At 34.9% G+C, this 25,184-nt stretch overlaps 1 protein-coding gene across 1 annotated transcript; it reads right to left on the bottom strand.

Moving 5' to 3' along the window:
• Window positions 1-16,447, bottom strand: CCT7 (chaperonin containing TCP1 subunit 7). The gene is made up of 9 exons (XM_069821698.1): window positions 16,289-16,447; window positions 15,692-15,952; window positions 8,730-8,888; window positions 7,345-7,536; window positions 6,031-6,329; window positions 5,704-5,856; window positions 3,728-3,879; window positions 3,453-3,641; window positions 1-560 (listed from the first exon to the last, which is right to left on the bottom strand). The coding sequence occupies exons 1-9, from the start codon at window positions 16,289-16,291 to the stop codon at window positions 340-342; spliced, it is 1,629 nt and encodes a 542-aa protein (XP_069677799.1). The 5' UTR covers window positions 16,292-16,447; the 3' UTR covers window positions 1-339.
• Window positions 16,448-25,184: the final 8,737 nt, after the last annotated feature.

The raw sequence follows: 25,184 nt of genomic DNA on the forward strand, positions 1-25,184 counted from the left end.
TTATTATCAATGGAGAATTTCTATGTATTTCGTGCATATAAATTCACATAATATGCATACCATAAGTTTACATTTCACAATTGAATGTTGAACACTAAATAAATATAAACTGCACAAATGTTTAGCACTTTTTTATTAATGAGTTATAAAGCCAACTTCTCAATATTAAATTAAAAAGAATGAAATTAATAGAACTTAATACAAAAAAAGCGAGATTATTTGGTGAACACGTTCTATCCATATGGAAATATAAAATAATACATCTGAAACGAATGACAGTTGGAATATCTTCCTTTCAACTTTCGTTACAAAGAGTTGTTTACTTTTATTATGTTGAAACTACATGGGCCTGCCCATTCCACGACCCATGGGAGGACCTTGAGGTGCATCGCCACCTGATTTTGGATTCTTAATGGTTTCATCCACTGAAAGCACCAGACACGCTGCTTCACAAGCAGCTGTGAGAGCATTTATCTTCACAACTGCTGGTTCCCATACACACATTTCGAAGTTGTCCGAGATGTCTTCTTTGTTGATATCCACACCATACCAACAGTGACCTATAATCCAGCCACAACACATCAAACCTCCATTTCTTGCATACTAATCATAACATACGTCATTCTTATAAACAGAGCTATGATTTTATGGTGATATTTACTTTCTCATTATGCAAAGACAACAGAAAAAGTACTGTGACATATATAAATATATCTCAATTTTCATAGAAATACACGTTTTTACAATTTCCATACCAAAAAATTGTTTTGGACATTGTCTGTGTACAGAAAATTCTCCAAAACTATTTAACAGGTTTTGTTCCAATTATATATTTATGACTATCTTGAAATAATGATGCACGTGAAATGAAGCTTTTACAAAAAGAGATTTGTTAGTTTTATTTGAAAATTAGTTAGTGGGGTTTAAAAAGGGCGCGTCAGCTACTCTGGTTATTTGCACTCTTTTTATTTGAAATGAAAGAGACAAAATAGTTACTTCATCCATATCAAATATAATTATTTTCGTGTTTGTTTCCCCTCGCTTTCTCATCCATCACATAAAGTAAGGTGGCAAATGAAATACAGTTTCGTAATGAACGAAAAATAATTTCCTAACAAACTAACAAGTCCTGCACCGTAGCAACGTGGTCTAAATTTCATGCCTGAACTTAAATTATAGAATGACTTCTGGTTCGAATCTTTATGGGAAATGAAATTTTCGTGATGAATTTGGGGATCTATTTAAGCCTGGTTCAGATAATACTTGTTTTCTTGCGTGTTTCCTTGCTGGCTAGCAAGCTGGGTGCCATGTTGGGTATGGTGCTGGCTTCCGTGTTGGCTATGGTGATTGTTGTTGTTCTCATGGAGCGAAAAATCATCTGCTATCTCTTCTGTTGCCAACACTCATAGTCAAAAAGAAACTAAACCGTGAGTAGAAAACAACTAAAGTCCTACATTAACAATAGTAAATGTTGTAATAAGGTAATTAAGCCATAAGTGCAAACAGCTGAAGTCCGATATTTAATTGCTGTTTCTTAGAAACTAAAGAACAGAGAAAAACAGGTTTAGTTGGAAAAGAACGAACATGGCGACATCATCATCGTTAGTTCCAGCCTGCAAACCAACACGAAAAATAGCAAGGAACCTACCCTCGAAATCCAGCAAGCTAGCCACCAAAGCAGCCATCACAGTGCATTACTTCCAGCAAGTGAGCACGCAGGCTAGCCATCAGCACAGCCACCTTGGAATCCATCACGGAAACACGCACTGTCTGAACAGGGCTTTAGATAGCAAATCTGGTTACGAAAACCAGCTAAAATAACTGGCTCATCATGACGACCATACGATACCTCTATACTAATTGAATGAACACACACCTCTGCTGAGGCATATGAACATGAGGTCAGCAGTCAACTGAGCTGCCCTTCATGGGCTGTTGCACCAAGGATTGAAATATATTATTTAGTCAACTGTCTGAAGATAGGTCTGAACTTCATAAGTGATACCAGGAAGGCACCACTTATGAGGCAACTAGGCCAGGAGATAATGGGGTAAATATATTATACAAAATTATTTCTGCTTTTTTGTTAAAATTTCACTCGAAGTTCTTTTAAGTTTAAACTTACTGCTCTTGGACTCAGAAGGCTACACTGATAGTAATTCTCTTTTATATCTAAAACCGGGCAATGTAAATTGTAAATTATGTTTTATTTAACGACACTTGCAACTGCCGAGGTTATATCAGCATCACTGGTGTGTTAGAATTTTGTCTCGCAGGAGTTCTTTTACATGCCAGTAGGTCTACTGACATGAACCTGTCACATTTAAGCTCACTTAACCCGCAACCTCAGGCACAAAAGGACAGCACTCTACCAACTGGGCCACCCAGGCTGACACCAGGCAAAGTAAAAATGGCTACAAGTACAATTACAATTTTTTTTTTTTTTTTTGCTTTATAAAGTTGTATGTGTATTGTAATAATTTCTAATATTACTTTTATAATTATAAAAACTGATGTTTAAAAGTAATATAAATGTTAACATTTTTAGTGTTCCCTCACAATATACATTTATGTCGAGGGATGCTAATTCTGTAACAATAAGATGTTTGTTACAAAGTGAAATGACTACCTACTCAGTCTGGCCTGGTGGCTTTTGGAATTTCGACAAAATTCGCAACAAAAAGTAAAAATTATTCTGTATATGATAATTTCTCCAAACCATTAGACACTGGTAACATGCCACTTAGCTGATTTCATTGTTTCATTTTATTTTATATAAGAAACAAATTAAAAATCAGCAGAACTAATTTCGAGTTTATCACTATTTAGTTCTTTATTTCAAATACTTTTTCATTTTCTTTACTGAAAATGAACTATAGTATACTCCATGTGCATCATAAGGATAAATGGACTTGCAGAAATGAATATGAACAAAACTTGTACAATAGTTTAGGAGAAATTCCTGTACATAGGCACAGACAGACCACATACCTAAAACCACTTTTCTGGGATCAGAGATGCTGAAAATTTGTATTTGTTTGAAAATTTCAAAATAATTTTTTTTTTTTTGCAGTGTCACAATACTTTCATAAAAATTAAAACATAGTAAATTAATATAAATTACAAAAATACCTCACTTTCTGCATTCATTGGATATATGCACAGAAATATTTCAAATTCGAGTGAAAAATATACCGATCACTTACAACTTAAATGAACCATGCACAGTTCTTGCCTCCTTGTAAACTTTTCGTGCTTTTATTATATTATTAATAACAGGAGACAAAATATGTCTCTGTTTATGAAGGTATTAACACACAAAACATTAGATTGTATTTACATGCATTCTATTTCGTATTTTTTAAAATAACATAACAGTATACGAAACATGTATTCCTAAATAATATAAACAAATCTACTTGAATTAATTGAAAATGAAATAGAATGATTACCTTGTGCGTGCTTCTGACGTAACTTGTTGAGAATATTTGTTGCATCAAAACCAGCATTATCACATAATTGTCTAGGAATGACTTCCAGAGCCTTTGCAATAGCTCCTATTAGCAACTGCTCCTTGCCAGCAATGGTGCGAGAATAATCCCGCAGAAGTTTACTAAGTTCCATTTCTATTGCACCTCCACCTACGAAATAAAAAAACACGTGTAATATATGGATGATTATGTATTCTACAGCCTAAGCAATTCAGTGTTCATAGCTCAAATATTACCTGCTACAACAGCATCATTCTTTATTGTTCGTCGTACAATCATGATGGCATCATGCAATGAACGTTCACTTTCTTCCATAAATTGTTCTGCTCCACCTCGTAATACTATCGTGCATGTCTTGGCATTCGGGCAGCCAGTGAATATGTTGTACCTGGAAACATTATCTCCATGTTACACTACACTACCTAATAATTAGGCGGTGACAAACAAATAAATTTATGGTCACTTAAAATTTTTAACACAGAATTGTTAGGTTTCTGCCATAAGACTGAGTTATTGCGGAACAACCGCCATCACAGGATAAGGACAATGCTTGCTGACATCTTAAGACAAGGATTAGAAGTCCATGAAGAAGTGCATTGTATCTAGGAAGATGATTCAACAAGACGAGACGATATTATCAATATAATAAAAAGGGTCAGACTGAGATAGATGGGACAAGTAACTTGATGGCCCAGTTCAATACAGCAACAACTCAAAAAATGGCTATTTGGAGTTACTGTTTACTAGGCATTGGTCACAAGACAATTTCTCATGTATATAGAAAATTAAGTCAAAATGCACAGTTCTGTGATTATAAAAGATTTAATTCTCTTTAGAAATAGAACACTGTTCATTTAAAAGTGATTCAATACAGCAACATTTCGACTTAATTCTGTTTAGAACAGAAACATGCTCATTTTAATTTCATGTAGAAACATTTTCAGTTATTTCTGTGTGGAATTCATTGTATAAAATTATTAAATCCAAAGTAAGAGGAAAACTTTAAATGCTACTATCTCAGAAGTATGTTTTTTTAAGTTGTTGCTGTATTGAACTGTGCCATCGTAAGTAGACTATATGAAAATCAACCTACTCAAAAAGTATTATTTAGTAATTCTGAAGACAGAGAGGACGCAGATGACCCAAATTAAGATGGCCTGAAGAAATCGAAGATGTAAGGATCTAGATAATCGAAACTGGAAAGGACTAGGCAAAGACAGAGATCAATGACGTGACTTAACGGAGGACACCAAGGCCAACATTAGACTGTAATGCCACAGATTGTTGAATCCAACATGTCAGAAGAACAAAGAATTCACTCGCCCAAGAAATACTAAAAATAAATTGTTGGCAAAGGATTGCACTGGGAACCTAGCTGAGTGCTAGCGAAAGAGGTAAACATGGTAAGTTGTTTACTTCGCCTATAGCCATCTAACCATCATAATATAGAATTAAGTGATATTTATTCAGCTTCTACTGGTGTTGTAATTTCAAGATATAGCTTTATCTCCAATTGCTACACATGCAGCCACCCAGGCCGAATGTTTTTGTAACAAATTGTTACAAGCACGAGAACCTTGTGAACCACACTGTGGCACTTCCACCTCAAACGTCAATTCTGAAGTAATTTCGAGACAATAGTAGTCAACTTTACAGTATGAATACTGAGTGAAGCTGTTTTCTCTTACTTACTTCTTGCTTTATGTTTACAAGCACAGAAATTATTTCATGAAGTTTCCCTGCATATGTCACTGCTATTGTTCAGAGTTTAATGATACTTGTAGCTAAAATGTTTTACACTAAACAAGCTATGTAATTTACCAATGTTCAAGTAAAATTATAATTATTCTTTAAACTACTTAAAAAGAAAATTATATACTTTAGTTTTTAGGCAATAATTTACAAAATCGTCCCTCTATATGAGTTTCCGAGATTTGATAAAATATTTTGGGACACCATCCAAAAGCCTACAATTCTCTCTACACTATTTTTTTCTGGTCCTCTCAGAAGTATAAATTTATGTTTCGACTATATAGAAAAATTAAAATCTATCTAATCATGTTTTGGATGGTTCCAAAATTTATATTTAACAATATCCACAACTATTAATCTATAATTATGCAACTTTTTATCTATCATTCATCTACTTGAACAAACAAAGCATAATCAATCACACATCCCCAAATACATGTGATGTAAAATTAAAATGTACCTTTCGCCTCCAATCTGTTTTTCTTCAAAAAATTCACAACGGCCAAGAACAGAATCATTGAGATCATGAGCTGTGGACATAACGGAGCCACCGCATGCCTTCATAGTACGCTTCAAATCTTCTTCAGGAACTCGTCCCGCACAGAACATATCCCTGTAAAATAATTAAGAAAATTCATAGTGAGATGAAGTAAACAAAAACAGTCTTGGCTGATATTTATCATTTCAATGCCTGAAAAATATATATTTGGTATTACTCTGTTTAAATCGGACCTAACACAGAACAAATAACAAAATTAACTTCAGATACAAATACATAGAGACTCACCTGTCAGCAAAATACTGAGTTGCAACGTCACCAATAGGCAGCTTGGACAAAACAACTTGTGCTCCACTCTTATGAATCATATCAAGCTTCTCATATAAGATCTTCCATTCAGCATCCACAATCCTCTGATATTCTTTTACATTCTCAACTCTTACTTCTGCATTGTCTCTTTCGGCTTTGAGTTCGAGTTCAATATTTAAAAGGGCAATTTTGGGATTGTTATATTTCTTAGGCTGCATTTCAAAGCCAGCATAGGAAAACGTTTTCTTAAAAGCCACACCTGCTACGAGGAGGGAGTCCTAAAGAATAAAAGCAAAACTAATTAGAGATCAAATTATACATTATCACAACAAAATAAACAGTTACTTAAAATCTGTTTCACAGTTACATAACTGGTATGAGGACCAGGAGGAGTAAATGACGAGCTTATGTAGACCAATTTATTTAATATTGTCAGTTTTGTGAAGGTTTTTGGTAAGATAAAAAGGAATCTTTTGTGTGAAAATTCTATCTGTAAATGCAAAGTTTTTGCTGATATACATTATCGAATAGAAGTAACAGAGAGCATTTCAGAATAAATGTGCTCATCAGAACCATTTATTCATTCATTGCTAACTTAGGAAGAAGGAAAGCTTGAAAACAATACCACAGCTCTCTTACATAAAAATGAACAACCTCCAGGGTAGGCCTACATATTTTTCAAACCTTGAAATTGCATTAGATATATTTCTTTTCTTGTCAATGACAAACTGCACAGCAGAAAAAGGGTTTTCTGTTCTCAAACATGTGAAAAATCTAAAGTCACTTCAGGGAGATGGAAAGCTTAACGGATTCTGGTGTGTTATGGAAAAGACATTACTTTGAAAATAGACTTTTCAGACAGAAAAATTCGCTCTTAAGAAAGTCGGAAAAAAGCCTTTCTCTAATCGTAAACACCTGGCAGAAATCTAATTTAATAATTGTTATTTCTGTTATTCATCTCATAAATGATTTGATAGTCATTTTATTATTCTCTTCACTTCATATTATTTCACCTTATTATAACTAACCCGCTTTGTAAGGGAATATAAACGTAAAAAAAAATTCGCTAAATAATGAACAGAATTATAAAAATGTTTTACATTATTATTGTTATATTTCACTTATAATGAGGGCACACCATTTCTGTGCCCAGGGTACCTAAAATCCTAAATCAGGGCCTGACCACGAATAATTTCAAGTTTAAAGAAGAACCTTTCAAGTCAAAAGTTACAATTTTTTCCCCTTGTAGGTCGAGTGTGACATTGCATGTTAAAAAAAAAAAATAAGTCTTACTTCCAATGCTCCACCAGGCACTTTCTTGATTCCAATCATATTGAGAGGAAGAAGTTCGTCCAACAGAAGTACAGCATCCACCACCATCTTCGAGAAAAATCCCTTCTGCTGGCTGACAAGTTTCGAACTCAAAGCTGTTGCTGCACATTTTTCTAATAGCTGCCGATGTTCTTCAGCATTCTTCTTCTCAATCTATATCAAAATCATAGACATTACACAGCACTTCTCTTCTCTAATGTTCGTTTTGGGTATCCTATTTGGTTGTTCTCATGACTTTATTAATTTTGGTAATTCTACAGAACTAGACCAAAGGATTCAATATGTTCTGCAGGATAACCTAGAACTATTCACCTGTTGTGCACAGTAATGGATGTATTGCCACAATAATGGCACGTGCTGATGACACATATAACCTAAGCACTTAAGTTTATTAGAGATCTAAGTGCAAATTTCTGTACAGTAGGCGTTTGGGGGCTGGATTGAACCAGCAAGAAAGCATTTTAATACCAGTGGGAATAGAGATTACTGTCAAAGGAGGTAGCATTTCGACATATTTAAAATCGTGTTGTACACTTAAATGATGATCCATTTGCTCATGTCTGATGTGGACAATATGGCTGCAATATATCCATTCGTTACTATGTACAACAAGTGAATAATCTAGGTTAGTTTGTGGAAAGCATTGGATGCCAGAAAGTAAAACAATGTGCTCAGTATTCTATGCTATTCGTAAGAAAAATGGTGCCTTCTGTAGAATTATCTTAACTGGTTCCTCTGGTTTCATCCATGACAAAATCTAATAATTTACCAGTATATGAAAATAATTTGAATCACTTTGTTTTAGAGTTGTGTGTATATAAAAGAAGCACATAATAAAATAAATGCAGTTAGCCATATATTAACAACTAAAGAAACTTTAAAGAAAATAACATAAAGAAAGACTTCTGAGTTTTACACATTAATGATGATTCTGGTACTTACAGTAATGAACACTACACTGAGGGGGAGAGGGGAGAGGGGGAAATATGAACAATGAATTGTAGCAGCAAAAATGATATTTCTTGGATGTACAAGAATTCTAATTAAGACATTAGATAGAAACATAATATATTCAATGTAATATGTAAGATAAGAAGTGCAGAATAAATTTGATACAGCATGTCAATAGAATAAAAAATGACTGGATACCAAAACAAAAGTCACCAATAAGTCTTCAGATAGAAATAATGTAGGTTAACTGAAAAGGCATCAATTAATCAAACACTGTGTAGGCACCTCTGCGAAATTCGAACAATTTCTATTAACTTCAAACTTGTATGCTGCTGCTGATTATGGTGGTGGAAGAGAAGCAGTTACGAAATATAAATTCCAGTCTGAACACATACCTTCACAGCTAAGGTGTTGATCTTCTCTATGGTCAGCTGCATTGCTTTGCGAAAAGCTTTGATGATAATACGTGGGTGAACACCTTCTTCCACGAAAGGTTTAATCTGTTTCAAAAACTCGCCAGCCAATAGAACTACACTAGTTGTACCATCACCCACCTAGAATTACAAAATATTACTTAACTAATACATAATAATAATAATAATAATAATAATAATAATAATAATAATAATAATCTACATTTTTGCCTGTGAATTTATATTTTACTTTGGAGCACATCGTAAGCAGTTTTATAGGTAATTTAGCGTTATCCAGGGTACACCACATGAAAGTGACCTGTTTTGTACCAATATTTTGCAATCAGCTCTACAGTAACATTTGAAGCAGCAAAATTCAAAGAACAATAAAAGCAAATTAGACGAACATTTCTGAATTAAAAGTGAAATGTTGATGAATAAGCACTTAATCCCATACATCCTCATCACAGCATCAGTGATCTTTGTAGTTGGTTATTTAACGACGCTGTATCAAATACGTGGTTATTTTGCGTCGATGAGCCTGGTGATAGCGAGATGATATTTGGCAAGATGAGGCCGAGGATTCGCCATAGATTATCTGGCATTCACCTTACAGTTGGGGAAAACCTCGGGAAAAACCCAACCAGGTAATCAGCCCATGCAGTGATCTTAGTCAGTCTCCACACAGGACATGACTTTGGCAGTTCACCTCACAATATATCACTCTACACATCACCTTACTGCCCACTATGTCGAAATCGGCAAATAGTGAATAAAGATCATCTTTACAAGTGTCAACCATCACGGAGATCGATACTGATGAAGATTCTAAGCTAGAGAAGTACTAGTGGGATGCAAGATGGCAAATGAAAGAGATGCAAAACCAAGACCATTAGCGAACAACAACATATATCACACATTCAAAACACAACTCTCTTTCTAATACTTCTTATATAATTTGTTTGCATAGGTCGATGTTTAATAAAAATTTTATTATCAACAGATGGAATACTGGGATACAAGTATCTGTTGTCATTGTACTTCCAAGTAATAGCATACATGCACAAAAATTGCACTTTGTCTTACTGCACAACCCACATATCTACCTACGTGCAACTGTCAATATAGAAGTAATATGTAACTGTTACCCTATACATGTGATTTTTCAATGTTTATATTTTCCTTATGAGCAAAAGTAACTACCAAATATTTTCACTCGGTAAAAGAGAAAGAGAATTCAATATCCAATACAATGGCCAACACCTTCCTAGGACTTATGAATCCAAATATCTTGCAGTTATTTTCGATAGTAAGTTAACATGGAGCAACCATTTGAAATACATTTCTGAAAAGGCTCGTAAAAGATTCTCCCTTCTAAAAAGACTGGCAGGAAAGAAATGGGGATGCTCTAGGAATACTTTGAACACTACATACAAAATGTTTATACAGCCAGTGCTGACATACTGCGGAGAAATTTTGATTACTTCACCTTTCATAAACGACATAGAATATGTTCAAAACCAAGCTCTCAGGCTCATTACTGGTGGAATCAAAACAACTCCAATAGATTCTATGAGATTCCTCACTAACATTAACAGCATCAAAATGACAATAGAAGAAAAAGCACTGATTCAATATGAAAAACTTATCAGATTACCAGGAAACAATTGGCATTCATACAGTCCTCTCTGTAGATTGAAAACTCAAAAAAGTTTCATATCCATTGTTCAAGAATTAAAACAGGAAATCAATATCCCGAATTTAAAAGAAAACTTACAAATTAAACCAAACCCTTTAACTCTATTAAATATAGAATATAATATAAATTTAACAGAAGAAATACTGAAATCAGAAGTAAACACTGAAATATGAAACAATTGTCTTTAGAGACAATTAATATTAGGTACCCTCCACAAAACTGGCTTCATTTATACACCGACGGATCCTTGATCTCCAGAGAACAAGGTGCCGGTGCAGGTGTTACGTGCTGTCTCTTCTCACTTTATAGATCTCTTGGATATGGAACAACAAGTTTTGATGGTGAAATCATTGCAATAAGGGAAAGTCTCAGGAATCATCTATGCCACATCAATAAATTTAGGAATGCAGTTATATTGTCAGATTCCAAAGCAGCTATTCTATCAATAGTCTCTAAACACACACCTTCATCTCAAACAGCAGAAATAACTAAAATGCTCTCTCAATTAATATCACTCAATAAAAGAATTGTATTCCAATGGATACCATCCCACTGTGGAATCCTGGGAAATGAGAATGCAGATGCTTTAGCAAAGAAGGGCAGCACTGCTACTTACAGACTTGTTACTAAATCTACGTATTACTCTGTGAAAAGATTTATTAAATCTACATACTTAGACTTCAACAAACAAAATTTAATAACACAATCCCAAGGGAAAAAATGGAACTCTCTGCATCAAAATCCACAGTTAATTCCCGATTTACCACGAAAATCGTCTGTAGCTGCATTTAGATTGGCAACAGGCCATGATTGTTTGGCCAAACACCTGCATAGAATTGGAATATATCAGTCCCCTAACTGCCCATTGTGCAACTCAAACCAAGAAATGGATTCGGAACACCTCAAAATCTGTGCTTCAGTGGCTGGTCATGATAATATCTTTGAAAAATATTGGAGTGCAAGAGGTCAAATGACTTCATTGTCAAATGCCTGGCATTAGAAAACAACAACATTTTCCTTATGAGAAAGGCAGAAAGTTAGAATTTATAAAACATGGGTTGTAAACAAAGTAGTGGCAGGAATGGGTCATTCGCATGTGATATGAGACAATATTGGTGATTGTAGTTGGAGATATTGTCGATGTATTGAATGATAAAACCAGCCTATTAATAAACTGCTAAGAACAATATTATAAATGATTTACGTCAGATCATGAGAATGACTAAAAGATGTATGGAGGAGATGAAATGGCTTTTATTTCTTCATAAGCCATCAGTCTATCCACCAACTATTCTCTGCCTGCTCACCTGCTCATTTAAGCTACACTTTCGCTTACTTAAGCACAATAGCAGGAGAAAAAAAATTCCTTACATTACCACTGATTAATCTTAATATAATAAATGAACAAACAAGCACATGTATTTCCATAATAGCTCAATGATATACCTTAAAAAAAAATATAAGTATGAGTAACTTAAACTGGCATTACACTCTAATCCCAGAAAATCAATTTCACTCTTTGCCATTTACATTCACATCAGTGGCGTAGCGTCAATGTAAGCTAAAAAGCTCAGCTTCCCCAGTTAATAATAATTTCATAACGAACCTCCAGTTTATGAACAAAAGTATTTATTAATTTTAATACAATTTTTATTTACGTATTGTGATGCGGCAGCTCAGGATGATTTGTGATGCAGCAGTAAACATGAAGCCTGCACACATCAGCTTCCAATCCCCTCATTTTTCTGTGTAACCCACCCCGCACATTTTCCATCTCTTTCTAACAAACTACCCTGGTTGCAAGGCTCGCAAGAAGCTAGCTTTAACATGGAAAAGAATTTAGTTTCCGAGTTATCCCTTTCGTGAGTTGTGTTTAGTTGAAGTATTAGTGTGCATTGTGTCTGATATAATAAATAATGAGTGAAATAACTGTTGCTGACACTAATTTACTTGAATTTTTAGGACAATTCCATTATCAAGACTGACTTATGAACAAAAGTGTGATTTAAAAAACAAACAACCAACTCCCTTGATGCATACTTACGTAGTTACTAACTGTATTTATTGACCGTTAATATTGTGATTTCTCTAAATATGACAGACAGTGAGCTAGTGTTAAATTATACGTATATGTGTCTATTTGTTAGAGATATGTGTAAACCATGAAATCATAATTTACTAGGTACCATTTGAGGAGATGTCTTATTGGTGTTACTTACGAGGTTCCAACCAATCTTCGGACTGCTGACTTGACATTGACTACTATTTACTTTAAGACTATATTTTTCCAATACGTTATTTCATATGTGCGTGGAAGACAATTTGAGTTAGCTTCCCCTGCTCAAAATTTCATGCTACGCCACTGATTCACATACTCTCCAACATTAGCCAGTATGTTATACTAGGCCTAAATTAATAGAATTTAATTAAATATAATTTCCTTAATTTTTAAATAAAAATTCCACATCGTTGTGTGTAAATATTATAGTAAAGATAAGAGAACGAGTCGAAACTAGACAAATTCTCCTCCCCCTCCAAATAATATACATTATAATAAATTATAATTTTTCGTATAGGTCTAGTTCAGGATAAAATCTGAAATTGTACTATACGCATATGGAATGTGAGTTCATTCATGTTTGATTACTATTGATTTCGGTCCAGCGCTACATCCAAAATAACCACTCTCTAATAATCAAACATTTGAACAAACATAACTGCACTTTAATAATTTGCTTTACTGAATGAAAGATATATATGCATGTATGTATCCAATGCCTACCCACTTCACTTTACGTGATTCGGGTTCCACATATAGTGGACAGATGGCAGGGGCGCACTTCCGAACAGGGGCAGCGGCATTTCCTCTAAGGTTAGAGCCCAGTTCAGGTGTGTGTATATTAATCGAACATTAGGGGCTAGAAAATATTGAGAATAGGATGCATGTTTATGACATTTTTTCCGATTAATACACACACACCTAAACTGTGCTCTAACCTTAGGGAAAATGCCGCTGCCCCTGTTAGGAAGCGCGCCCCATGTTCTAGTTGCACACCACTTCGGCGGGCCACACTGTACATGATGTGTATCCGTTGAGAGTTATAGTTGAGAGTTATATCGTGTGCTAGGGTGAATGTAAGGTAGTGTATGGAATGAGTGATGACGATGAGGAAGGGAGAAGGGGAAACCAGGTGCCGGCACGTAGCCTATTCCTGTTGAATAGCACCAAGGGGGCTGCCAGGCTTAACGTCCTCATCCGTCGAACGAATCACTATCAACATTGACATATGCCTTCTCTTCATATGCACTGCGGATTAATTTGGGATTTAACCCAAACATATTGGTGCACAATTTAGTGATTAGAAGTTGTGCACCACCACTCTCCTAGTCCCGACGTAGAAATTTTACATGAAAATTTCTGATCCTGCCAGGAATCGAACTTGGGCAGCTAGTCTGGAGGCAGACATGCTACCACAAAGCTAACTCGACGTACTTACTGAATGAAAAGTTTTTTGACATAAATTGAACTTCCAAATGTTCAATTATTAATTTACTTCATACGACAATATAAAAAACTGGTGCTCATCGCATCGTTAGAAAAAAAAAAGTGATTTCATAGAAGAGGTGTACTGAGTACAAAGACAAACCATGTTGCACATCTTAATGACATCAGTGGTCCTCAGACATATTGTTGTGTTTGTCTGATGGGTATAGGTCGATGTATGATAGCATCACATTAATTCGATTGTTTTAATTTTGTCTCTGTCACTTTGACATTAGTTCTGGCGATGGAAGGAGCATGTGGTTATACATCTCGTGATGTTGGTTTGTGTGGAGGTTGTAGTATATGTGCTACAGAATTTATATGGTTATGTAAGGATGGTGATGGATATCAGCCAATTAGAAGTGGTCCTCAGCCATGTTGTTGCGTTTGTCTGATGTGTATAAGCCGTATTTACGGATATTGGATATTTAACAGAGTTCATGTTCAAGAGAGCATATCCAGATCATCGTGAACGCATGCATTATTTTTTAATGAACTGGGAGAAATGTATCCACCTCTTCAGAGAACAGAAGTTGGATCGAATCTCAGCTAAGTCAAAGGTAAATATACTTATTTGTAAGTAACTGAAATATAGAATTGCTCTTAAGAGAAATAGCGCACTGGAAGTTCAGGTGATTTTACTCAATCTGTATTGCATTTATGGTCCAGGGGAAATACTCGTCGAAACTAGCGCTGAGGTTTTCATTTTCAAAATCACCTGAACTTTCTGTGCACTACTGTCGCCTATCCTTATCCTATGATACGAAAAAATATAATAGGCCTTACTATACTGTACATTAATTTCTGTGTTGTTTGGGTAAAGGGAGATAAGTCATAAAAATGAGTTCGGAGATAAATGAAAATTAAACTTGGATTCCTTATTCCAAATAATTTTCTACACAAATAAAACACATCAACTGCTAGTATTCTTTTGATTTTTGCACACTCACTTGTATAATTTAACTTGTGTGTTCATCTGGGGAACAAAATTCCACCTGTACAAAAAAATGACTTATACCCCTTTACCCGAACACCACAGATTTATCATGACATCAGTTACGTTTCGTCACAACGGAACCACCCATTTAAACGCATATCCACAGCAGCTGGAATAATTTAGTACCTACACCATTTCTATGAAATAACCGAAAAAGAAATAACCCAAGACTTTCATGAATGTATATTAACTTATGTATACTCATTCCTCCTCCTCGCCCGTGGTGACAAGCAGCCTGTCAACGATAAAAATTAAGAATTTGATGAAAGATTAGTGATAAGTGCTTCGCGCAGAAGTAACGCAAGTGAACGCCAGACAATGTTCATTAACCCTAATCTTCATTTATTCTTAATAGATACATCAGTTACTTTATAAATGCTTTCATTTTTAACTCGGTAATTTGATAGTTGACGTCGTTGCACATAAATCAATTTTACACTAAACGTAAACATACCTAACCTAACTTTTGATTATTACTTTAATAACTACAGGGTTAATGTACAAACTGTCTATATGTAATGAAGTCTCCTAGCAAATTACGTAACTTCTAAGCTTTAACTTAAAAGTTATGTTCAGCAACTGAACAGATGTCAGTAAAGTTGCAAAAATAAAAGTTGTTCATTCTCAAGCATAGTAATACTCAAATGAAGCGTTACCGTACATAACCTAGGCCTATTTGTAACATAAAACGATAAAAAACTAACCTCTGCATCTTGAGATTTGGCAATATCAACTAACGTCTTTGCAGCTGGGTGAACAATATCCAAAAGTTTCATAATTGTTGCTCCATCATTAGATATTGTTGATTTTCCATTATTATCCACAATAAGCTTATCCATTCCGCGAGGGCCTAAGGTGGTTCGAACGGCATCCACAACTGCTTGGCAAGCATTGATATTAGATATTAATTGAGGTTTACCCTGAGAATTCTCAGTACCTTCCTTCAAGAGGATAATTTGCGGTTGCTGAAATTAAATGATACAAACGTCATAATCAATTAAAAACTCACACACTAAACTCTCCAACACTCATAACATCAAATTTACGAGGAATGAATTATAATTTGTACATATTAGAAACAAGGATATGTACTATTTTAATAATTAATTCAAACTTGTTAGTCTAGCCCTAAATGAAGCTTATTTGACAGTCAATCACACCGTTAACATGCATTCTATTTGTGATTATAAACAAAACTAATACATCTATCGCAATGGTAGAGTCATCTAAGTAAACTCTGAAAATGATCAAAGCATAAATTTAACGGATGTTAAAAATATAACTTGATAAAAGTTACAAACCATGATTGTTTTATTCTTTATATATTCCTGTTTCCTAACCTCAAGCAGATTACGAGCACCAACCAAACCATATACGGCATGTATATATTCCCGAACATCGACGAACTATAATCTTTGGCGATAGAACAGTCCAGAATGTAGTTTCATTCCTTGACGTTAGAGAACACTAGTACTGACGATTCAACGAAAAAATTAATTTCACGCTAACTAATTTCACGCCCGGTTTCTTCGACATTTGTTAAATTATAACAGTGTGTTATTCCATTTTAACTGTAAACTTAACAGTTGAATCATTTCTTCAACTCAACGAGTTAGAAAGAGGAGAATATACAGTGGCCATGTTGTCCTGTACAGCGCTCTTTGCGGTGCCACCGCGAAACACGGCAGATATGAACTAAGCGCCCACCGTTGTAAAAATTCGTCTGCTTACAATGTTGTGTATACAGTGTGTGTATACCAACGAGTTACAAAGAGAAGACTATGGAGTGCCCATGTTGTCCTGTACAGCGCTCTTTGCGGTGCCACCGCGAAACACGGCAGATCTGAACTAAGCGCCCACCTTTGTATAAATTCGTCTGCTTACAATGTTGTATAACGGAGGTAAGAACTACAAAAAAACGAAGAAAAAACATGCCTGTTGTGTGTGCTGCATATAACTATAATGTCAAAAGGAAAAATACACCTGATATATCATATTTCATATAAATTTTATGAAGTTAAGTCCATAGTTTTGTTAATTAGCAGCATTTTTTTTTCCTGCATAAATGTGTAACAACGCCCGGCATAAACAAAATAAATGATTCACTGGTAATGTACTTAAACTAAATACGGATAAAACCACTACAATTCCGTTTCAGACCCAGTGAAAAACAAATAGCAATACAATATTAAAATTGTATTTCGACACCGGCATCCTTTATTTCTGCTCCTTCTGACCTTACTGCTTATAGAAGAAGACGATGACCTGTAGCTTATAAAAAGTAGGCCTATTTCGAAGACAAACGATTAATCAAATAAATGGTTCACTAGCAATAAAGTTAAACTAAATACGGATAAAACCGCTACAATTCCATTTCAAACCCAGTAATAGCAATCAAATATTAAATTTGTATTTCGACACTCGCATCCAAAATAATGCAAAACTCTGGGGTAGGTCGCAGTGGCGGCTCGTGCCTTTCTTGGATGGGTGTTCACAAAAAAAAAATATTGGTAATGAACACACTGATATAGGCTATTCTCGTATGTTGAGTGCTTTCTTAATGAACAAAATTATGTAATATGAATATCCTTTATTTCTGTTCCTTATGTCCGTCCTGCTTATAGAGAAGACGATGAGCTGTAGCTTATAAAAAGTAGGCCTATTTCGAAGACAAACGATAAACCAAATAAATGGCTCACTAGTAATATACTTACACTAAATACGGATAAAACCACTACAATTCCGTTTCAGACCCAGTGAAAAACAAATAGCAATAAAATATTAAAATTGTGTTTCGATACCGGCATTCTTTATTTCTGCTCCTTGTGTCCTTACTGCTTATAGAAGAAGACGATGAGCTGTAGCTTATAAAAAGTAGGCCTATGTCAAAGACAAACTATTAATCAAATAAATGGTTCACTAGTAATAAAGTTAAACTAAATACGGATAAAACCGCTACAATTCCGTTTCAAACCCAGTGATAGAAATAACATATTAAAATTATATTTCGACACTCTCATCCAAAATAACGCAAAACTCTGTGGTAGGCCGTATTGTTGTTAGTACTTTGACTGGAAGGACATGAAAGAACATAATTGAGCACCTACATGCAATAATGGGGTAAGTATGAATATATTTCGTAACTACTTACCCCATCATTGCACGTGGGTGCTCAATTAACATTAATAATAATAATCTGTGGTGCCACAGCTCTTGAAACGCTCAGTCAGACCAGCCGGCTGTTGGCCTCACGTTCACATTTCGATAATAATTGTACTCTATAACAAAAAAAACTGAAAGCGAGTTTGGTCATGTTTTACCACGGTCGACTTCATGATATTATATAAACCAATCGTTAGCCGAGACAGAATCATTTTTCCCTCACTTCACATCAAATTTGACTTGATGAAACAGTTTGTCAGAGCATTGAATACTGATTGTAATTGTTTGCAACATATAGTTTCAGCCTTTTCTGCTTTGTAAGATCAATGGACCTCAAATTCGTGCCCTTGTACGTGACGAGGAATTAATCAAGAAGATGAATAACAGGAGAAGACAGCATGACTGTTTTTCATGACAGTTACAAAAACTTTTTCTGTAGCAGTAACAAAATGCCGGACAACTATGAGTTGAATCCTCTAGATTCAAAACCTCCTAAAGACCATTTTGTTCGTAATTGAGTTACGTCCACATATTGCTTGCAGAGAATGAATTATAATGATTTATATAGTTTGAATTAAGAAAGCCACTAAATTTAAAGCAAAAGGTTTGTTAAAAATCACTGTCAGGTTGAAAACTCCCTCAATTTTTCACTATTCATCCTACTCATCCTTCAGTTTGTGAAAGTAGATATAGGGGATTTTGAATCTATAGGATTAGTTGTCCGCCAATGTTATTCATACTGTCGTAGCCTATATTTCCGCAAATAAGATAGTCTTCAGATAATACCAGGTATAAATTTGAAGCACAGTATTATGGTTTTGCTTAGATCTGTCCTTTAAAATACCCTCAAACTATCAACTGTCATGGGAAAAAGTGAAAGTGTAAACAGTGATTAAGGGGAGAGGATGGTAATTTTTAAAACTTTTTTCCTATTTGGTGTAAAATATTAATTTTTTGTATGTAGAGAGCTCATGGCTATAGCAACTCAACCAAATATAAATATTTTGAAAAAATTATTTGGGAGCCAGATTTGAAAAATAAATGTACCCAATGCAGGATTTTACTAAACTCGATATATCTAAGCCATTTTTAAAGATAAATTCAAACACTATGTTACAATTTATTTGTAAAAGCACGCTCTACAAACTATCTGTGACAGAAGTTTGACATTAGTTCCTACATTTTTTAAATAAATAATTAAAATTTAATAACATTTTTTTTATTTTCTTTCTTGCAAACAGAGAAACTTCTTTTTAAAATGAAATCAATTAGAGAAAAGTTTCCTAGTAGTCTAGAGAATGTGTATTTTAAATTTCATTCATATATCTTTAATAGTTCAAAAATTATATCGATTTTTGTCTGGCAATGTAGCAAAAAAATTAAGTTCCAGAAACAGAAATCAATCCAGAGCGCAGGAACTTTAAAAATGGCGTCTCAACATCCAATAAGGGCACAGATACCCACAAAATGTTATACAATGTATTCCACACACATCACAGAGTATTTTAAAGAAAAATTTGGTTTTGAAAAAAAATATGAAGTTCCGGAAACAACAAACAAAGGGCGGTGTGATTTAAAAGTCCAGAGCGCAGGAAGTTTAAAAATGGCGTCTCAACAACCGATAAGGGCACAAATACTCACAAAATATTATACAATGTATTCTACACATATCACAGAGTATTTTAAGGGAAAAAAAAAGGTTTTTTGAAAATTTACTAATTTTTCACCAAAAAATACCATCCTCTTCCCTTAAATGAAATATGGAATTTCTAACGCGATGGATAGCACAGAGGACGATTTGTTATGGACTGGTGATGGCGAAGTAGAAGCCGACTCGTCACATTCAGAATGGGACCTATATGATGGCCCTGTCAACAGTGAAAGTCAGGATATATTTTACGAGCTCTTTGCCTCAGACAACGAATGTGATCTGTTGTTTTTTTTTATATATGTAATGGTTTTAATGTAGAACTGTAATATCTCTTTTTCTTTTATCTGCCATATAAGACGACCCTGGTTTTGTGGATTTATTATGCAAACTTACATGCCACGTAGTGGATTAGGAGATTAGGAAGTGGAAGAAAGCTATGACAAGATAGAAGAGGTAGTTGAGAAGGAGGAAGGGAGCTGCGTAATCCTAATGGGCGACTGGAACGCAGTAGTAGAAGAAGGACAAGATGGACGAAGAGTTGGAAAATGTGGATTGGGAAAAAGAAATGACAGAGGAGAATCTTTGGTGAATATCTGTAACAGAAATCCAGTGAATGTTGAAAATACACTATTCCAACAACATAAACGAAGAAGATATATCTGGACATATCCAAGGTACGAAATCAGATATCAGATTAGACTACATACTGGTGCAGGAAATATTCCGAAATTGCTTAAAAAATGCAAAGGCTTTACCTTATTAACTCAGACCATGTCCTGTTGGTAATCGAAGTAGATTTTCGTCTGAAGAAGATAAGAGGAAAACAGAAAATTTTCAAGAGAAAGCTGCTACATTAAAATCCACACCTGAGAATAGCAATGAATACTGGACTCGTCTAAAAAGCTGTATAAAGATACCAGCAGGAGAAACAATAGAATACATAAAAGGTGTGGAAATGAAGAAACCTTGAGTCACAGGGAAAATGGACGAAAGGAGAAAATGGAAACAAATACAAAGAAGACTTCACTATGAACCTATTTCATGTGAACTTCGTTGAATATTTCTACTGAAAAAAATAATTTCAAGTCAATGATGTGTGATACAAATTATAACCAATGATGCATTTATATTTAAAAACAAAATAAGTCAATTTGTAATCTCTAACTTACTTTAATGAGTATCCGATCAACAGCGTCTATGACCTGGCCTTATGTATGTACCACTACTTGTAGTTATCCTGTTTAGCCAAAGAAGGACGCATTAACCTTTCCATTTTACAGTATTTATTGTGTTGGTAGGTAAAGTTTTACTAAGAAATTTTATGTAAGTGACATCTTAGAAATTTGTTATAGGCCTAAACATGAATTAATTAAAATATCGAGTGTCCTAAATAAGGCAAGTCACGGAAAATTGGAAAAATACTTTCAGCCATTAATAAAACTGGCATCATGCATCATTCTTTGTTTCACCCGCTCGCCACGATGAGGCACAGGATATGAGCGGGGCCTGAAACAAAAGAAACAAAATAAAACAAAAAAAAAATTGTATTAGTGAATATACAAAAGTAGTTTGATTTCTATTAATACCATTTGAGCACTATCTCCATTTTTCCTTCACTTACATTTACTCTCCCTTCATAAATCAGGATCCTCAGTCTGGTGGCTTCTGAATGCTGCATATAAAGTTGTAAGAATTATAACAAACGGGGAAAACCAAATATTAAATATTGCAATGTGTTCAAGATGTAAATCGGATAATTCCATAAATAGACGCAAAATATTTATATTTTATTTGCAAATAATTTATTATTATATTTAGGAATTGGTTGGGTCACTGGCTGAAAAGAAACTGCCTACTGAAGGATGCACTGAAAGGAATGGTGAACGGGAGAAAAGTTGGGGGCAGAAGAAGATACCAGATGATAGACGACATTAAGATATATGGATCGTATGAGGAAACTAAGAGGAAGGCAGAAAAGAGGAAAGATTGGAAAATGCTGGGTTTGCAATGAAAGACCTGCCCATGGGCAGAGCACTTATATATATATATATATATATATATATATATATATGTATATATATATATACACAATATTTATACATATTATACAAAACCATCACGATGGTCCAGTGGCTAGAGCGCTGGACTCAATCCTGTGAAGCCAGGTTCGATCTCCGGCATAAGCACGCATCCATTAACACAGGTATTCTCCGGAAGCTCCTGTTCCTCTGAGGTATCCTAATAAATCTCCCACAACCTCTTCTCAAAGTGGGTGTAGTGAAGACCAGTCTTCTACATATGGCGCACCATGGATGGCTGTCTGTAAATTGGTCTACACAACTGGCTTCATATGATGAAACATATTGATAAACGCACAACAATTTAACAGAACCCATCTACATAGAGAAGTATTCATTCTATGCTAAAAATATATCAAGAAAATTTTAAACTATTTTATGCTGAAAAGGAAAAGTAAATAAATATAATAAAACTTATTGAGAAAAAAAGAACGCTTATTTTAAATATTCACGTTATTTTTACATTCACTCTTTAGAGAGGGAATTTCAGTATTTTATAGGGCAACTTTTACTTTTAATTACAACATCAATTCTACGGGGAATAGATTCTTCTTCTTTTTCCTTGTTTCTACAGCCGTGTTCCAGCCTTGACCGCCCCAACGATGCTTTTCCATGTCCTTCGATCTAACACCTTTGTTTTCCATCCTCTAACACCTGCTGCTATTATATCCTTCTCCACTTCATCCAGCCATCTTAGCTGAGGTCTCCCTACTTTTCTGGTGCCGAAAGGTATAGTGAGAGTCAATTTCTTGCAAGGATCATTTTCATCCTTCCTACAGATATGGCCCAGCCACCTGACTCTCCTAGCTTTAATTTCTCTGCAAACATCTGGTGCTTTAAAAAGTTGATATAATTCATAGTTATATCTTTTCCTCCAACTGCCTTCATCATTTACGGTCCGTATATCGTCCTCAGAACCTTTCTCTCAAATATACTCAGCCTACAATTGTCGGCACTGCCAACTGTCCAGGTTTCAGATCCATACAGCAAGACTGGTCTTATTAATGTTTTATATAATTTGCACTTAGTGTTGAGGCTGATATCATGGGAATAGATTCTACTAATTCTAATTTCTTTGGCAGTCATAGCTCAAAGTAAGATGCTCTTCTTCATTAGACTTAAGTAGAAGAAAAATATATTAGTTCGCTTTTCATATAGTTTAAGGTGTAATCGAAAATCATCTTTTGTTGCAGGATTTGCACAGTTTTTAATTTTCTCCTTCATTCGTAAACATGTTGAACAACAATCAGTTGCAGGACTTGCAAAGCTTATGTTGTACTCATTAACAAATATACTTCGAAAGTATTCATAATTGACATGACGCTCCTAGTCATGAGCTTTCTTGTACTCATCCCACATAGCTGAAATGCTTAAATGGCTGGTTTACATTTTTTGATCTGCAGTAGTGACTCTGAAATGGTTATTTCTCAATTAATATTTTAACTGATGTCTCTTATGGACAAATTTGTTATTTCGAAAAATGCCACCTCTTGTTTTTTTGACCAAACACCTTGCTTGAGAAATTTGTTACATAAATTTTGAAGACGAGATCTTCCTATTTGAAGTGCTTCTAGGAACAGAATTATTTCTACAGAGCGGTCTATGACATTCTCTACCGGCACTCGGCGGCAAGCGGGCCCAGCGTCAGCGCTTGTCATTCCCGATGAACGGGGTCCGCCACAGTCGCACGCTACAGTCTTTCTCTCTCTGTCCCTGCTCTCTCTCTCTTTCCCTGCCTTCAAGGACACATTGCAACAGATAGCTGCTCTTCTGTTGTCTATGAGCTCTGTTGACGTTTGAATTGATGTACGTACGTCTTAGATGAAGAATGAAGATTGTGGCTTGGTATGGCATCACAAAAGTTTACAAGCCACAGTTATTAAGCCACAATCTTCAATCTTCATCTAAGACATAGGTACATCAATACAAACGTCAACAGAACTCATAGACAACTGAAGAGCAGCTATCTGTTGCAATGTGGCCATGTGCTATGTCCTTGAAGGCAGGCAAAGAGAGAGAAAGCAGAGACAGAGAAAGAAAGACTGTAGCGTGCGACTGTGGCGGACCCCGTTCACAGGGAATGACAAGCGCTGACACCGTGCCAGGCTCACTTGCTGCCAAGTGTTGTAGAGAATATCATAGACTGCTCTGTACATACCTGAGTGAACATTATCCTCTCTTCATATTTACTCGGTAACATTTTACTGATACAGACTTGCTGAAAGAATTTTTGCGAGATCGTTTGCGTTTTGGTGATAGCAGCGTCACATACTTCAGAACCATTTCATTTTGCATGTAGATCTGGCTCCTGGAAGAACTTCTGGTTGATTAATCTCACATCCTGTAATGTAAATTCAAAGCATCTGAGTTTTCAATTTGTGGATGCTGACAATTTGGGGGTCTTGGGAAACGTTTGCAGTGTATCTGAAACAATATAAAGTAATATTGTAAAATTACATGCATTATAGAAACGATAATAAACTAAACAATTTATCATAGAGCATAAAATAAATTATTTATACTAATATTTGAATACAGTAGGCAGTAACTGAACATAGCTAACATCATTCGTTTCGCCTTGTTTCCTTTCAAGGATTGTTCATTTCTCGTCTTTTTTCGAGCTCTGTCGGGAGCAGCAGATGTTACTTTATTGTTTGAGGTTGCCACTCTATTTTCCTCATTCATTATTACTGTCAATTCACTGTATTAAATGGCAACTATTAAAACTCCAATCGTATCTACAAAAGCACTTTTCCTGTTAACAATAATCAGTACATAGCTGTTCCTCAATGCTGAAAACATTACAACATTATTTTCAAAATTCTCTTCAAATCATTAAAATAACATGGTACCACAACAAAGAAGAAATAGCATGAATTATACACAAAGGAATCATTTATTGGACAGTAATTACTTTGGTTGCAGATGTAATAGTGGTAGCAGAGGATTTATGATTGAACAAAACACATTTTACATATTTGAGGAATTAATACATTATGTAACTGTATAGTAGGAGGACAAAACATTCCTTGCATCTGCACCTAACTTCTTCAATCGTTTTCTACCATGGACAGAACACGTTTAGTCGCTTTATTTGTAGCTTTATCGATAGAGAAGATATTAAGGAACAACATGTCGCAAAAAAAACCAACAAAATATTATCAGTGGACATAACACGTTTTGCAAAGAACAACTAAAAATGTACTAAACACTCCTTCGGAATTTAAATAATAATTGCCACGTTATTAATAATATAATGCTGCAAACAAAAGTACACGCAAATAATATGCATAAAATAAAATCTTA

The sequence above is a fragment of the Periplaneta americana genome, chromosome 3, assembly GCF_040183065.1.
Source record: "Periplaneta americana isolate PAMFEO1 chromosome 3, P.americana_PAMFEO1_priV1, whole genome shotgun sequence".
NCBI lineage: Eukaryota > Metazoa > Arthropoda > Insecta > Blattodea > Blattidae > Periplaneta > Periplaneta americana.